At 56.0% G+C, this 16,248-nt stretch overlaps 1 protein-coding gene across 3 annotated transcripts in view; it reads left to right on the forward strand.

The window, feature by feature from the left end:
• ARHGAP32 (Rho GTPase activating protein 32) overlaps nucleotides 1-15,883 on the forward strand; it is a 97,396-nt gene extending 81,513 nt beyond the window's left edge. For 2 of the 3 annotated variants that reach the window (XM_071576108.1, XM_071576110.1), the window contains 7 exons: nucleotides 2,347-2,492; nucleotides 4,612-4,813; nucleotides 5,636-5,781; nucleotides 6,700-6,774; nucleotides 8,055-8,894; nucleotides 9,533-10,389; nucleotides 11,494-15,883. In XM_071576108.1, coding sequence (XP_071432209.1) covers nucleotides 2,347-2,492; nucleotides 4,612-4,813; nucleotides 5,636-5,781; nucleotides 6,700-6,774; nucleotides 8,055-8,894; nucleotides 9,533-10,389; nucleotides 11,494-13,728 — 4,501 coding nt within the window. In that variant the 3' untranslated portion in view covers nucleotides 13,729-15,883. The remainder of the gene's footprint in view (nucleotides 1-2,346; nucleotides 2,493-4,611; nucleotides 4,814-5,635; nucleotides 5,782-6,699; nucleotides 6,775-8,054; nucleotides 8,895-9,532; nucleotides 10,390-11,493) is intronic. The other variant, XM_071576109.1, reaches the window with a different exon arrangement.
• Nucleotides 15,884-16,248: the final 365 nt, after the last annotated feature.

The following is a 16,248-nucleotide window of genomic DNA, read 5'->3' on the forward strand; positions in this document are numbered from 1 at the left end:
GCCCATTCCAATCCCTGAGCACTCTCTCTGCAAAGAATTTCTTTCTGCTCTCCAATTTCCCCTGGCAGAGCTTGAGCCCATCGTGCCCCCTTGTCCTATTGCTGAGTGCCTGGGAGAAGAGACCAACCCCCACCTGGCCAGAACTTCCCTTCTTTTCTTCATCCTCCTTTGAAATATGGGAAAATACTCTAAGCAGGATTTGAGACCAACTGGCAAGTTCCTGAGCTACCCCAAAACCACCCCAGGTGTTCTGGCTCACACAGCCCAGTTCCACTGAGTGGAGCTCAGTCAGTAGAGACAAGCAAGAATTCCCTCAACCCTTTTTTCTGGAGGATAATTTCCCCTCTCCTGATTAAATGAGACTCCTGTGCCCTTGAGCATCCCAAGAAATTCTTCAGTGGCATCACTGATTTCCCACTGCAGAAGTCTCCAAAGCCTCTCTCATGTGACAGCTTTTGGCTGCAAGAATTCAAACTTACTGAAATGATCTTGCATAAATCTGTCCCCTTAAATTTGTTTCCAATGTGCACAACAGGGTAGTTAAAAAGTAATGATGTTATTTAAAAAATTTGCTTTACAAGGAAAAAGCAAAATCACCCTGCCCTTTATTGTATGGATTTCTGAACTGCTTTTCTTACCAACCCGAGAAACCTGAGTGTGCAGTTCATCACAGGATCTCAGAATGGTTTGGGTTGGAAGGGACCTTAAAGCTCACCCAGTGCCACCCCCTGCCATGGACAGGGACATCTCCCACCAGCCCAGATTGTTCCAGCCCTGTCCAACCTGGCCTTGGGCACTTGCAGCCCATGCAGGTTTGCTCCTCTCCCCTTTCTGGCACTTCACCCACAGGCAGTTGAGTGATCTCGTGTTTGAGTCTGCCTTGGGGAATCTGAGGCATCACTGAGCAGGATCAGCTGCAGACATTCCCTGCTCCAGGGAAAATCCCACAGTGAGGTTTGTACAGTGGCATTAAACTGTGCCAGTCATGGTGTCTGGAAGTGAGTTAACAAAAAGCTCCCTGGGGTATTCAGTTTATTTACCTTCAGCCTCACACCCTTTTTCTTTCTAGCCCAGTGTTCTTGCCATTGCTGGAAAAAATCTGCCTTTTAGTCCCTACAATCAGTACAACCATTTGTGTCCCACTGTGCTGGGACTCAATGCCATCCCTGCCCCTGCAGCCTGAGCAGGAGCAGCACCCCTGGCTGCCCCAGCTCCATGTGGTGCCCCAGCTCCATGTGCTCCCCATTTCCAGGTCCAAGCAGCTGGAGTTGAGCAGGAGCAGCAGCCCTGGCTGCCCCAGCTCCATGTGCTCCCCTCTCCCAGCTCCATGTGCTCCCCCAGCTCCATGTGCTCCCCTCTCCCAGCTCCATGTGCTGCCCCAGCTCCATGTGTTCCTCTCTCCCAGCTCCATGTGCTCCCCTCTCCCAGCTCCATGTGCTCTCCACCCAGCTCCATGTGCTCCCCTCTCCAGCTCCATGTGCTGCCCCCTCCAGCTCCCTGTGCTCCCCTCTCCACCTCCATGTGCTGCCCCCTCCAGCTCCCTGTGCTCCCCTCTCCACCTCCATGTGCTCCCCTCTCCAGCTCCCTGTGCTCCCCCAGCTCCCTGTGCTCCCCTCTCCACCTCCATGTGCTCCCCTCTCCAGCTCCCTGTGCTCCCCCAGCTCCCTGTGCTTCCCCAGCTCCCTGTGCTCCCCCAGCTCCATGTGCTCCCCCTTCCAGCTCCATGTGCTCCCCCAGCTCCATGTGCTCCCCTCTCCAGCTCCATGTGCTCCCCTCTCCAGCTTCCTGTGCTCCCCCAGCTCCATGTGCTCCCCTCTCCAGCTCCATGTGCTCCCCCCTCCAGCTTCATGTGCTTCCCCAGCTCCCTGTGCTCTCCCAGCTCCCTGTGCTCCCCTCTCCAGCTCCCTGTGCTCTCCCAGCTCCCTGTGCTCCCCTCTCCAGCTCCCTGTGCTCCCCCAGCTCCCTGTGCTCCCCTCTCCAGCTCCCTGTGCTCCCCCAGCTCCATGTGCTGCCCCAGCTCCATGTGCTGCCCCAGCTCCCTGTGCTCCCCTCTCCAGCTCCCTGTGCTCCCCCAGCTCCCTGTGCTCCCCCAGCTCCATGTGCTCCCCTCTCCAGCTCCCTGTGCTCCCCTCTCCAGCTCCCTGTGCTCCCCTCTCCAGCTCCCTGTGCTCCCCCAGCTCCCTGTGCTCCCCCAGCTCCCTGTGCTCCCCCAGCTCCATGTGCTGCCCCAGCTCCCTGTGCTCCCCCAGCTCCCTGTGCTCCCCCAGCTCCCTGTGCTCCCCCAGCTCCATGTGCTGCCCCAGCTCCCTGTGCTCCCCTCTGCAGCTCCCTGTGCTCCCTCCCCAGGTCCAAGCAGATCGAGTCTGCCTGCTTCAGTGGCACTGCTGCCTTCATGGAGGTGAGGATCCAGTCGGTGGTGGTGGAGTTCATCCTCAACCACGTGGATGTTCTCTTCAGCTCCAAGCTCAGCTCGGTCATCCGCGACGGGGCAGGTGTGTGGCTTCCTTGGGCACCTTTGGGATATGTTTTTATTCTAATCTGGAGGACACAGGTTATGATGTCAGATTCCAGGGTTATGATTCCAGGGTTATGATGTCAGAACCACACAAATACGACCTGGTTTTAGAAGTTGCTGTCAGTACCTTGCCTAGAAGGCAAGGACAGAATCAGCTGGGTGAGAAAAGACCTCTGAGATCAAGTCCAGCCTTTGACCCAACACCACCAGACCTTGGCACTGAGTGCCACAAACTTTTCCAGGACTGGTGACTCCACCACGTCCCTGGTCAGCCCATTCCAATGCCCAATCACCCTCTCTGTGAAGAACTTCTTCCCAGTGTCCAACCTCCTCTGGCGCAGCTTAAGACTGTCCTCTTGTCCTGTTCCTGGTTGCCTGGGAGAAGAGGCTGACAGAAGGACATCTCAGAGTGCACAGAGTAATGTCTGGCTGCTGCTTTTGGGTCCTACCACTGAGAAATTGCAAGAAATCACTTAGATCTTTGTCCCCTCTGCTCCCTTCCCTTCTTTTTAAAGCCACCACCATCCATGCTTCTGAATCCTGACCCATTTGAGCTCCTTTACACCTCCCCTTGGAACACAAGCAGAAATTCAGGATTTAAAGCAAGCTCTCTGTATTCAGGGATGTTGATGCTGAGGAATTTAGTCTTGCTCTTAATAGGGGCTATTTTGACACCTGCTCTACTGGTTTTTCATCTGGCTGAGCAGCCACACAGCTCAGGGTGGTGTTGCTTCAGGGTGGGCAATAAACCACGACACATTTGTGCCCAACCCTGGGGCACCTGAGACACACTCAGCCTTGGAACCTACAAATTCCCTTGAGTAACCCAGACCATATCCCTGTTGCATGGAAAAGGAGCAGAGTTCCACCAGGAAGAAGGTTTCCTCTGGATGTGAGATCAGCAGAGGGGCCACCACAAGCTGTTCTGCTCCTAAGCAGCATTAAGGGTGCACCATCTGCCTGACAACCTGCCCTGCCCATGAACCAAGCACAGCCCATGCAGTTACCACCAGCTGGGCAGTGCAAATTGCTGCTCCTCCACTCTGTTTGCTGCTCCCCTCTTTGAAACAAGCCCCATTTCTGCTTAGGAGAGCAGAGTTGCTCCAAGTGCAGCTTTTGTTCCTCCTGGAAGGGAATTCCAAGTCAGCAGGAGCCAGAGTTTGGCTGAGCAGTGGCAGCCCCCAGCAGGCTGGCTCTGCCAGAGCAAGATGAGCATGCACAGAATCCCAGCCAGATGATTAGCCAGGCTTAGAATGGTCCATGTAAATCAGCTAATTGTTTAATGATGTGGTCACTCACATCCAGTGGGCTTGGACACCAAACTGGCAGGGAGAAGGGCTGAGCTATTTGGCAGCATTTTTAGCAGGAATGCTGGACTGCAGCTCAGCTTCAGGAGCCTCTGGGACTGAGCACAGCTCCTGCAAGAGGTGAAAGTGGTGCTGCCAAGGCTGTGTTAAGCCACAGTTCACCCAGGGCAGCATTTCCAGCTCACACACTCACCCCAGAGCATGCACACCTCCCACAGGAGCCGTGGGAAGGGAACCAACAGGATGTTCTGTGATGGCACATCTCCCCCACACCCCCAAACTGCTCTGGGAGCAACCCTGGAAACACTGGCACAGGAGCAGTGGCCTCAGAGGAGAGCTGCTGTCATCTCTGCTCTGAACTGACAGCACCAACAGCAACTACTGCCACAAAACTTGCCACGTTCATCCCCCAAAACAGGGGCAGGACACAGCAGGTGGTTTGCTGGGTGCACCTGCACAGGGTTTGCAGCAGCTCCAGTCACACCTGGCATTTCCTGTATAACCTGGGAACGACCCAGCCAAGCTTTATACAAAGAAAAACCATCCTTCTCTATAGGTTAAAGTATGTCACAAAGCTTTCTAATCTATCCTTTGCTTCTTTTTTTTTTTTAACACACCAAGCTCCTCAGTCAGAGATTCTTGTTGTCACAAACACATTTCTGCCCACGTGGTTGGGCTGACAAAGGCTTAGAGAAACACAGCCCCTCCCTGGACACACAAAGCTGAGCTTTGATCCCTGCACTGCTGTTTCTGACCCTCCCTGCTCCCTGTGCTTTCTCCCCCTTGCAGGGCACAGCTCTCTGTCCCGGCCCAAGTCTCTGCTGGTGTCCTCTCCCTCCACCAAGCTGCTGACTCTGGAGGAGGCCCAGGCACGGACCCAGGCCCAGATCAACTCTCCCATCGTGCCAGACAGCAAGTACATAGAAGTGGGAGAGGGCCCAGCAGCTTTGCAGGGGAAATTCCACACAGTCATAGACTTCCCATCTGAAAGGTAGGGACAAGTTCCTTCCCAGCACGTGTTTGTTTGGAATACAGCAAAAACTTGCTGATGCTGACTGAGACTGGTCATATGAGTGTTTTTCCACCTGCTTTGGACTCTGTGAGTATTCAGCTTGGATCAGTGGCTTTGTGGACTTTATTTACATGTGCACCACTCCCTTCTTTGTAGCAGGGTTGTCATTAAATGTATAAATCCATGTTGTGTGTGAGGCACAGAGATGCACTAGTCACACAGAAGGAGGTGTAAGCACAGTGACCACGTGGAGGCTTTGGGGTGTTCCAGGTTTCAGGACTTAAGTGCCTGGAACAACTCCAGATTCCCCTCAAAGTGGAGCAGTTGCACAGGCTTGGTTACACTAGAAGTTAAATATTCAGTGGGAGGAGGTGAAGGTGATTTTGTAGCACGAGTGAGAGGTGCTTTGGAGTACCTTTCATGGAGTCATAGAATGGATTGGGTTGGAAAAGACCTCTGAGATCATCAAATCCAACCCTTGGTCCAACCCCAGTCCCTTTACCAGATCATGGCACTCAGTGCCACGTCCTTTGTGGCTGCACAGATGCCCAGAGAGCTGGGGCATCTCCCAGCTACATAAAGCCATAAACCCCATCCCTGAGCTGCTGTCCTGGACAGGCAGGAGCCTTTGCCTCACAGAGTTGGGTGGAATTCACCCAGCAGGACTCCAGGGCTGAGCTGCAGGAAGGAAAACGTCCTCAGCTGTTGGGAGGAAGTTGTTCCTAAGCAGAAAGCAGAGAGTGCTGAGGGTCCTGCATTCAGCTTCCCCCTCCAACCCCCTGCTCTGTTTGCTCCCCCCAGGAAGAGGCCTCCCAGCAAGATGAAGAAGTCCCCCGTGGGCAGCTGGCGCTCCTTCTTCAACCTGGGCAAGTCCTCCTCGGTGTCCAAGCGCAAACTGCAGCGCAACCCCAGCGAGCCCTCCGAGATGAAAGCCATAGCCCTGGCAGGTGAGCTGGGTCTCCTCCCAAACTCTGGGCTGTCAGGCAGTGTGCTTGTACCTCCTTCTAGCGTCCAAACCAGGCATGGCACTCCAGGGAGCTGCTCCTTCCCAGCTGGATCTCGGGCAGCTCCGGAGCCTGGCAGAGCTCACAGCTCTGCAGCTTTGCAGGGACAATATGTGGGTGCTGCTGGGATAAGACTCGGAATAATTCCTTCTGAGACTCTGGAGTATGAAATGAGAGAATGAGAGGACAGTTCTGGCTTCCTTTGCTGCCCTAAAAAGATTAAATTAGGGAAAGGCACCTTCCTAACCAACACCCTCTGTACCAGTGTAAGGAGAACACATCCAGCAACCCTCTGTAGCCATAGGATACGTGGGCTGAATTCTCAGCCTTTTCCATGGATGATCTTCTGTCTTCTTACAAATTTAAAGATAAAAACAGTGTGTTTTTGCAGCAAAGCACACCACAAATCCCAAAACGTGGGCCAGTGAGAGCTTTTATCCCATTTTCTCCCTGGTCTCATTTTCAAATTACAACCCTCCCACACTATAAATGCCCCTTGGCACTGTCTCCTTGGAGACTGAAGTCGTGCTTGTTTGGTGCCCAGAAAACAAGTTGTGTAAATGTTTTCTTGCCCATTTTTGTGGGGTTTTCCTTGCTGGCAGTTAGCACAGGCACATCCAGAGTGTGTAGCAGGATGATGTGGGGAGTTGTTCCCCACCCTGTCACCTGCAGCAGTTCCATTTGGGTGGGTTACCTTTCCCAGCACTCCAAAATGAGCATCAGAAACCCACCCCCAAAGCAAAATTGCTCTCAGGCCAGAGTTGCTAGAAACCTATTTGTATTTTCCCTGCCATCATGACACAACTAAATATAAAGCAGTGTCTCAACTCAGCCTTTCCCTGTCTGGGTTCCTCCCCTCAGGTGGACGAGGAGACAGCGGGACCCTGCGCTCGGCCAAGAGTGAGGAGTCTCTCAGCTCTCTGCATGCTGTGGATGGTAAGGCAAAGTCCTGCCTGCTCTTCCAGTGACTGGGGGCTAAAGGAGGCACTGGGACCTTCCTGGGTGCAGGGATTCCACAGGGCACGTTTTCCAGCCCCCCAGGGAAAGCTGCACTTGCTCATTAACAAGAAATGGGTGTCAAGAAATGCTCTTTTTCTCCTTCTAAGATAAAGAACCAAACCTCTTAACACCTGAGATCAGCTCAGTTGGTTAAAACTTGGTTGTAATAATGCCAAGGTCATGGGTTCAATCCCCTGTGTGGGTCATTGACTGAAGAGTTGGACTCGATGATCCTTGAGGGTCCCTTCCAACTCAGAATAGTCTGGGATTCTGGGATTCTGGGATTCTTGCTCTGGTGTAGCTGGCACTGCTTATGTTCATTCCTTGCCACCTCCCTTTTCTATTCCAAGGCTGACAAGTGTGAGGGTCACAATAACTACACGATCCCAGTTATGGGGATGGAAACTGGAATGACTTTATTGAACAGTGACACACAATATAAAGGCAGAGGGGCTCGGGTATGTTGAACAGGGCAGGGTCTGGATTCCTGGTGGTTCATCTTGAGGAGAGCAGATATCTAAAGCTGATCTGTTATTGATGAACACAAGGGAGAGAAGAACAAAGTATTATGACAGGTCTTGATTCAGAGCAAGGGGCACACACACAGGCTACATTTCTTTTTAAATGCAAAGAGAGCAGATAAGTGGTGTTTGCCAACTTCATTAAGTTCTCTCACTGGTGGTGCTTTCTAAGGTTTTGGTGTTTTCCATTTTTGCATTCCAGCAGATGAGGCAGCACCATGAAGGAAAATGCACATTTAAACTGATTTTTCTTACACACAGAGCTCTGTTTCAGACTAAATCAGACCTGGCAACTGCTCTAAGAGTGAAACAAATGTAATAAGCAGTTACTGCTGGCATTGCTGTTGTGTGCAGGGTTTACCTTGCTTTCATAGAGTCATAGAATCAATTGGGTTGGAAAAGACCTCCAAGATCCAACCCTTGGACCAAGTCCAGCCTTTGGTCCAACTCCAGTCCCTTTACCAGATCATGGCACTCAGTGCCACGGCCAAGCTCAGCTGAAAAACCTCCAGGGATGGGGAATCCACCCCCTCTCTGGGCAGCCCATTCCAATCCCTGAGCACTCTCTGTGGAAAGTTTTTCCTGCTCTCCAACTTCAATTTCCCCTGGCAGAGCTTCACCCCCCCTGCCTCCAGGCCTGCCCTGCTGCCCACCAAGCCTTTGCCATAACCCCTCCCTGTGTCTCCTCATTCCCAGGTGAATCCAAACTGTTCCGGCCCCGACGGCCCCGATCCAGCAGCGACGCCCTCTCTGCCTCCTTCAACGGGGAGCTGTTGGGCACCATGAACCGCTGCAACTCCTACGACAACCTGCCCCACGACGACAGCGACGGCGACGAGGGGCTGGTGCACGTGCCCGCCCTCATCTCGCCGCGCTCCTCCGAGGACGTGGACCTGAGCCCCCCCGAGATCGGCGTGGCCAGCCTGGACTTCGACCCCATGTCCTTCCAGTGCAGCCCCCCTCAGGCAGAGTCCGAGTGCCTGGACAGCAGCACCTCCCTGCTGGAGTCGGTGGACATCACCAAGGAGAAGCCGAGCCTGCTCAAGAAGGATGTAGAGTCCGGCAGCCAGTCGCAGACCCCAGGCAGTGCCACGAGCTCGGAGCCAGTCTCCCCTTTCCAGGAGAAGATGAGTCCCTTCTTCACGCTGGAGCTGAGCCCCACGGAGGAGCAGCCCTGCAAACCCCTCACCTTCTCGCCCAAGATGGGCCGAAAGCCCATCAAATCTCCACCACTGACCGCAGAACCCACGGCCTTTGTGCTGCCCAGCCGTGTGCCAGAAGGGCCCATCGCATCCAGGAACTCCTCTGCTTCCAGCTGGAGCAAAGGGATTGGCATCACTGAGCTCACAAACAGGTCCCCAACCCAGATGTCCTTGCCCCTGAAAAGCAGTGACACAGGAGCAGGGGAAGGAGCCCACCAAGAGCTGCAGCATTCCCAGCTAGTGGCTGCTGGCAAGGCAGAGTTGCCAGAAGAAGGGGAGAGACCCATGCCAAGCAGTCAGACTAAGACTGTACCCTCTGGACACACACAGCCAGGTACAGTGCATTTTCCTCCATTCTTTCTTTAAGTTCCAAGGGGACCTGCTCTCAGAACCGCCCTCCTCGGCGTGCCTTTTAGGAGAGGGGATGTGCCCATCAGTTCTGATCACGAGTGTCTTGCAGGGCTGTGCAGATCAGGAGGGTCTTAACCTCTGCCTTCTCCCCACATCACACAAATCTTGGATAATTTTCCATAATGCTTTATGTGCCACTTTTTTCCCCCCCATCCTGTCATGTGTGAAAACCTCTAGCATGTCCTTCTCAATCATTTCAGCCAATAAGACCATCTAAGGCTTTGCTTTTTTAAATTAAAAATCTGCCAACACTTGAAGAAGGGACCTTTTCTCCTAAAACCTTCTGATCAAAATTATTTAAGGTTATCTCATTCTCTGCTACCTCCTTCCTACCTCTCTAGAAATGCAAGAGGAGCCTTTAGACAATCTCTTGTGGTTTTTTTCCTCTTTTTGCTGAGCTGCTGTGCTGCTGAGCAGCGTTTGCATGTCAGACCCAAGAAGGAACTGCCACTGTGAAAGCGTGGAGAGCATCTATATTTTTATAATAGTCGTTAAGGTTAAGGTCACTCTCCTTTTTGGGTAACATAAAATCACTCTCTCTCTCAATTTTCCCCCCATTAGGAGCAGTTGCCCTCGACTCCCCCCAGGATCCTGTTCCCGTCAGTTCTGTGTCTCTTATCCCTCCTCCTCCTCCGAAAAACGCGGCGCGCATGCTGGCCCTAGCGTTGGCCGAGTCCGCGCAGCAGGCGTCCGCCCACTCCCACAAAAGGCCAGCAGATGCCCATGCTGAAAGCACAAATAACGGAGAGGCTGAAGCTGGCACAGCTCTAGAAAAGCTCCATCTCTCTGCTGGTGTTCCAGACAAGCTCCACCTGTACACTGCTCTGCCCGAGAACCGACTCCACTTCCAGGCCGGGGCGCCCGTAGAGCAGGAGATCCAAGGTAGCGGCACAGCCGGGGAGCAGAACCACCCACCTGGTGCACCTGGGAGCCAGGACCCCGCTCCTCTCCACGTGGGCATGTCTGGGGATGTGCCTGGCAGCAGAGAGGCAGAGCAGGAGCAGGCCAGCTTCCATCCTGGCAAGGCTGGGGACAAGGAGCACTTCCCCGCACCCACGGGGGACTGGGAGCACGCAGCACACCCGGAGCGGGAGGTGCCCGCCACGGAGCTGGCGGTGGACAGACCCCACCTCCGGGCATGCATGGCAGGGGACAAGCTCCACACTCCCACCTGCACAGCTGAGGACAACCTGCAGGGTCCTGCCGTGGGCGCCACCGCAGACAAAGGCGCCCCGGTGCCGTATTTAACCACCATCCCCAGCACACCTGCCGAGCCCTCGCAGGGAGATGGCACCGCCCCGGCCGTGCCACGCACAACCACAGCCTGCCAGCCCACCCCAGCACAGAGGCAGGACCACCAGGCAGCCACGGGACAAGTGCCAGCAGCGTCCAGCAAAGCTCCGAGTGGCTCTGCTCAGGTACGTCCTTGTGCGGGCACGGCCGAGCTGTGACTGCAGGGGTTGAGCTCTGGGGGAGTCTGTGCCCAAGAAAGGGACATTCCAGGTGCTGGAAGTGCTGTGGGGACAACACAGACAAACACACCGGAAATCCTGTGCTGGTTTGCTGAGGGAACATCCCAACATACCCACTCCTCTTGGTTTTAAGGAAAAAAGTGTCTGCAGTGGGGAGTGGTGTAGGGAATGCTAGTCCAGGAGAGCCCAGAAACAGGAATTTTTGCATGCTCTGGCAATCTGCTCTTCCAACATATTTAGGAGGTTGACCAAGTAGCAATAGAACAAGAGGACATAGTCTTAAACCTCCCCTTGTGCAGCTTAGGTTGGGCATTAGGAAGAAATTCTCCACAGAAGGGGTGACTAGAGAGTGGAAGGGGCTGCCCAGGGAGGTTTGGAGCCCCATCCCTGGAGGTGTCCAAGAAATGACTGGACATGGCACCCAGGGCTCTGGGCTGGGGGGGCAAGGTGGACATTGGTCAAAGATTGAATCTGATGAACTCTGAGGTCTTTTCCAACCTCAGTGGTTCTGTGATTCTGTTGAACAAAGCAGGTCAGGTTCCTTGTGCTGAGGTTCCTCATGCAGCGTTCCCTCAGAATTCCAAACCACCTCAGCCCTATGGAGCATGTCCAGCTGCAGCCTGGCTGCAAATGCAGCTCTGTAGCCACACTTAGGACAGGGATTTCTGCTCTGTTAGACCATTTGATCTGTTCACCAGGGCCTGAGGAGGCTAAACCCAGGCACGTTTTCATTGGGATGATACATTTAGGAGCAGAGCAGCTAACATAACACTGGGAGCACTGGGTAAATGTTTGAACCTGTTGCTCTAAAGAGACAGCCACGTCCTCCCCTTCCTGCAGCTTGACATTTGCAGAACACACCAGCTGTGATGTGTCCACACTGCCCTTGCTGAGAGGGGGAACCTGCGCACCCCTCCTTGCACAGCAGGCAGAGTCCAGGCACAGAGGCACTGAAATTGGGCTGAGCCATGTCATGGTCTGTGATATTTTAGCTACAGAGCAGGAGTGGGGAAAGCTGCCCGTTCCTGACTTCTGCTGCTTCCCTCCCAGCAGGTGTGGAGCACCACTGCCCCTGAGAAACCCCCGGAGCCCGCACCCAGCTTTGTCCCAGAGGGCAACTCCACGGCCCGTGGCTGCTCCTCCGTGCCCGGTGTCCCCCAGAGCCACGTGGAGAAGCCCCGGGAGCCCACAAGGGCACCACCGCTGCACCTGCGCTCCGAGTCCGTGCCCACCCACCCCTCCTACGGCTTCGCGCCCCCGGTGCCACCTGTGCGGACGCTGGAGAGCAAGATCGCCGCCGCCATGCACTCAGGCAACTCGGACACCATCACCAACGCCAACTACCACGCCTTCCTGGCCTCCTCCATGCTGGCCTCATCCGTGGAGGAGGCACTGCTGCCGCCACCGCCGCCGCCGCCGCCGCCCAAACACGCCGTGTACGTGCCGCATCCCAAGCCGGAGAGCATCCCCGAGCCCGCGGGGCCGGAGTACCTGCACGCCAAGCCAGCGGCCATGCACCAGTACAGACCCGAGAGCGTCCCCCCGCACGTGTACCACGGCAAGCCCGACCCCCTGCAGGCGTACCCGCCGCGCTCGGAGCCACCCGGCTCGGCGGGCACGCGCTACAACACCTACGGCACGCAGGGCAAGGGCGGCTCGGCGCTGCACGCCAAGCCCCGCGCCCGCCCAGACTTCATGCCCTCCGTGAGCCCCACGGGGCTGCGCAGCGCCGGCTATGCCGAGGACGCTCCGCCCTACCCCACCATCCGCAGGGTGCAGTCGCTGCACGTGCCCGCCGCCGCCGCCGCCATCCGCTCCGTGCCCATCTCCCGCACCGAGGTGCCGCCGGATGACGAGCCGCTGTACTGCCCGCGCCCGCTCTACCAGTACAAGCCATACCAGCCCCACTCCGACTACCACGTCACGCAGCTCCAGCCTTACTTCGAGAACGGGCGCGTCCACTACCGCTACAGCCCCTACTCCAGCGCATCCTCCTACTACACCGACGGCGGCTTCTACGACCTGGACCCCTACAGCACCGTGCGGCTGCGCCCCTTCCACGCGCTGCCCACCCGCGACCTGCCCTCGTACGCGGCGCGGCTGCAGGGCAAGGGGCTGTCGCGCTACCCCAGCCTTGCCGCCTACCCGCGGGCAGGGCTCATCACCCCGCTGGCAGGGAAGGAGCACAGCTTCGTCAGCAGGGACGTGCCGCCCGCGCCCGACGCCAAGCACCACGTGTACACCTCGTGGGACCTGGAGGACATGGAGAAGTACCGCATGCAGTCCATCCGCCGCGAGAGCCGAGCGCGCCACAAGGCCAAGGCGCCCGTGATGTCGCAGTACGACAACGTGGCACCGCCGCTGCTGCCCGAGGAGCTGGGCGGGCTCGACGCCGTCCACCTGCGCAGCAAGTCGGACCCCGGCAAAACCGGGCTGCTCACGGTGGCAGAGGGCAAGGAGGGCGGCCGGTACCCAGGCAAGGCGGGCACCCCCGAGGGGGATGAGCGGTACTACCTGCAGCACACAGAGCCAGAGCCTGACAGAGCCCACTACCACGGGGGCTACGGCAACGGGCAGCCCGAGAAGCCGTGCCTGCCCCAGAAGCAGAGCAGCATCCGCAGCAGGAAGATGCACGAGGCGGGCGGCGGCACCAGCGAGCACAGGACGCACTTGCAGCAGGAAGCGAGCCATAGGCAGCCCCCCGAGCCCAAGAACGGGCCCCCCTACCCCGAGTACAGGCCCAAAGGTGGCCCCGAGCCCGCCGAGCCCATGGGCTACCAGCACTCGGGCAGCAAGTACATCCCGGCCGGGCAGGACACCCTGAGGCTGAACCACAAGGAGGGCAGGCTGGCAGAGGACAGGCCAGACGTGGAGAGGTCCCGAGCCAGGCCCCCCGTGCCCGTGGAGAAGCACTCCAGGGACTGCTACAAGGAGGAGGAACACGGTGCCCCTCCCGTGGCGCCGCCGCCCAAACCCGAGCGCAGCCACAGCCTGCGGATGCAGCACCCCGAGCCCATGGAGAGGGACCCTGCCCTGCTGTACCCCTACCAAACCCTGGGCAAGCGCCAAAGCACTATGACTGTGGTGTCCCAGTACGACAACCTGGAGGATTTCCACACCATGCCTCAGCACCAAAGAGGGGGCTATGCTGGCACGGGGGGCTTCGTGCCCAGCGGCTTCGCCCACGTGCACGGCAGGACTTACGCCACGGCGCTGGGGCAGGGCGCGTTCCTGCCCTCCGAGCTGTGCCTGCAGAGGCCCGAGACGGAGGTGCACGTCGAGTGAGCTGGAGGGGGGGACGAGGGATAGAGTCTAAGCAGCCTCTGCTGGACAGTGGACTGTTTTATTTTTTCAGTGATGGCAAAAAAACCGAAACAAAACAAAAAAAACCCACCCCGACCCTGCCCCTGTGAGCAAAGCAAAGCCCCTTCAGTCCCTTCAGTCCCTTCAGCTCCTTCAGTCCCTTCAGCCCCTTCAGTCCCTTCAGCCCCTTCAGTCCCTTCAGTCCCTTCAGCTCCTTCAGCTCCTTCAGTCCCTTCAGTCCCTTCAGCCCCTTCAGTCCCTTCAGTCCCTTCAGCCCCTTCAGCCCCTTCAGTCCCTTCAGTCCCTTCAGCTCCTTCAGTCCCTTCAGCCCCTTCAGCTCCTTCAGTCCCTTCAGCCCCTTCAGCCCCTTCAGCCCCTTCAGCCCCTTCAGCCCCTTCAGCCCCTTCAGTCCCTTCAGTCCCTTCAGCCCCCACACACTGTTTTTATGTAGTAGACCTCTTAGCTTTTTCATGTAGTTTTGAGACAACTGGAAGGACAGGGCAGGCTGTTGGCACACAGGGCAGGCTGTTGGCACACAGATGTGGCCACAGGGGCTGGGCAGGGCTGGGGCAGGTGCTGTTGGCAGGGAGGGAAGGCGTTTTTCCCGCCCCAGATGTGACATTGGCAGTGCCCGTCGCTCCCTCCCCACGTGGTGGACTGTGCAGGCAGGTCTTCTCCTGGGGTCGGTGCCCTTCCCACTGCTGGCTCCCAGAAAAGGGCTCCATAACCCTCTCTGAGTTGCACAGCAGGAGTGGGCCAACAGCTGGGCAAGGGGCAAGGCTGCCCCAAGGACTTTCTCCTTGGTTAATGCTCAGGTCCTGCCTCTCCCTTGGGCATGGTGAACCCTCTGCAGTTGCTCTGAAGTGAGTGGGAGCCTGTTTTTCACTCCAAGCCGTGGAATAGGCTTAAAGCAAGCTCAGAACTCAACACACTTGTTGCATTGCTTGCTTAACAAGCTGCTTCTGCTTGCAAGCAGGGAAATTACTCTGCATTTCTGTGTTGTAAGCAGTGGCCAACTATGGGAGCCAAGTAGGGCAGGTCTGCATTTCTCACACCAAAAGAGAGAAAACACAAAACTCCTCCAAACCCTACTCAGGCAGCTGGGAACAGCACGCCCATCCCATGCCAGTTCCTCCTTGCTGCTAAGCTGTGTGTGTCCAGATGAGCTCATTCCATCTCGTGGCTGGCCAGGCTGTGTCATCTCCCTACAAAAAGCAGCCCAAATAAAGCCAGAAATGTCCATGGCATTCTGTGCAGCCTGTAAAGCAGAGCCCACCTTGCCAGCTGTGGGAGTGATGAGTGCCCTGCATGAGCAGCTGCCCTGGGCCGGGTCCTGCAGCTCTTCCAGCAGGGAATGCTTCTGCTGCCCTTGCCCTGAGGGCCTGCAGGCTCTGTGTAACCTCTCAGTTCTGTTGGCAAAGGGCTCCCTGTGGAATTGGGGCACACAGGGAGCAGTGACGTGCTGTCTGTGCTGTGTGTCGCCTCCCACCCCCCAGGGAGCAGGGACAGAAGGCCAGTGCACTCCAGAACACACTCCTGACAGTGCCCAAGCTGTTGCAAAGCTTTCAGGTTGTCCAAGCAGCCAGGCAGCACCTCCTGCTGCCCCTCAGACTCCCCAGGACTCAACCCCCCTCCTTAGAAATAAAGCACATCCATCCCATTTAGGCAGGGCTTGCAAGCAATACTTGAGATTTAGGAGTTTTTTAATTGTTCACTGCTAAATTCCAAGGCCATTCCTGTTCTGTGTGGCTGAAGAACTGCTCTACCTGTTTTGAATCTCTCATGTTTTATTAAAAGCCTGGAGGTCCTGCAGTGAGCACACAGCTGCTAAAGGGAGCTTGGGTGATGTTTTTGAACAAAAAGTTTCATGGCTATTTTGGGACTTTTAAATCCTAAGGCAAACCTGCTTCTTGTAGCTGACTAGTCTGTAACTGTTTGCTTCTTTTAACCTTGGAGCCTTGTCTGGGGCTGTTTCAGTAACTACCTTCTGGTTCTGTTTTATTGTGCAATGCTGATGTTCTAAGCATTTTGTTTAAGGAGAGTTCTCACATGTTATGGAACGAAATCTGACAGTAGGGAAAAAAGAAAGAAAGAAAAAAAATAGAATAAAAGAAGAAAAAAAGAAAAGAAAAAAAAAGAAAGAGAAAAAAAAGAGAAAAAAAAGAAAAAAAAGGAGAAAAAAGCAGCACTGTGATCCAGGTTACCACAATGTCCTCGTGAGGAATTCCCAGGTAGAGGGGTTGGGGGTTTTGGTGAGGGAAAGCTTTTTGCAATGTTTTCTTTCAAGGAGAACTGCCAGAAATGCGCAGGAGGGGGCCATGGGGTGTGCCAGCCTGTGTCCCTTGCTGGGCACTCCTGGGCAAGGCTGCCCTGCCCAGCTGCCTTGGGATGAGCTGCATCACCCCCTCCCCAGGGCTGGGTGGCAGCACAGTCCCCCCACAGCTACCAGTGCCCTGCCAGGTCTCCACTGAGGCAGGGCCAAGGGTTTGGTTCAGGCTCTTT

Source organism: Pithys albifrons, chromosome 23, assembly GCF_047495875.1.
Source record: "Pithys albifrons albifrons isolate INPA30051 chromosome 23, PitAlb_v1, whole genome shotgun sequence".
In the NCBI taxonomy this organism is placed as follows: Eukaryota; Metazoa; Chordata; class Aves; order Passeriformes; family Thamnophilidae; genus Pithys; species Pithys albifrons.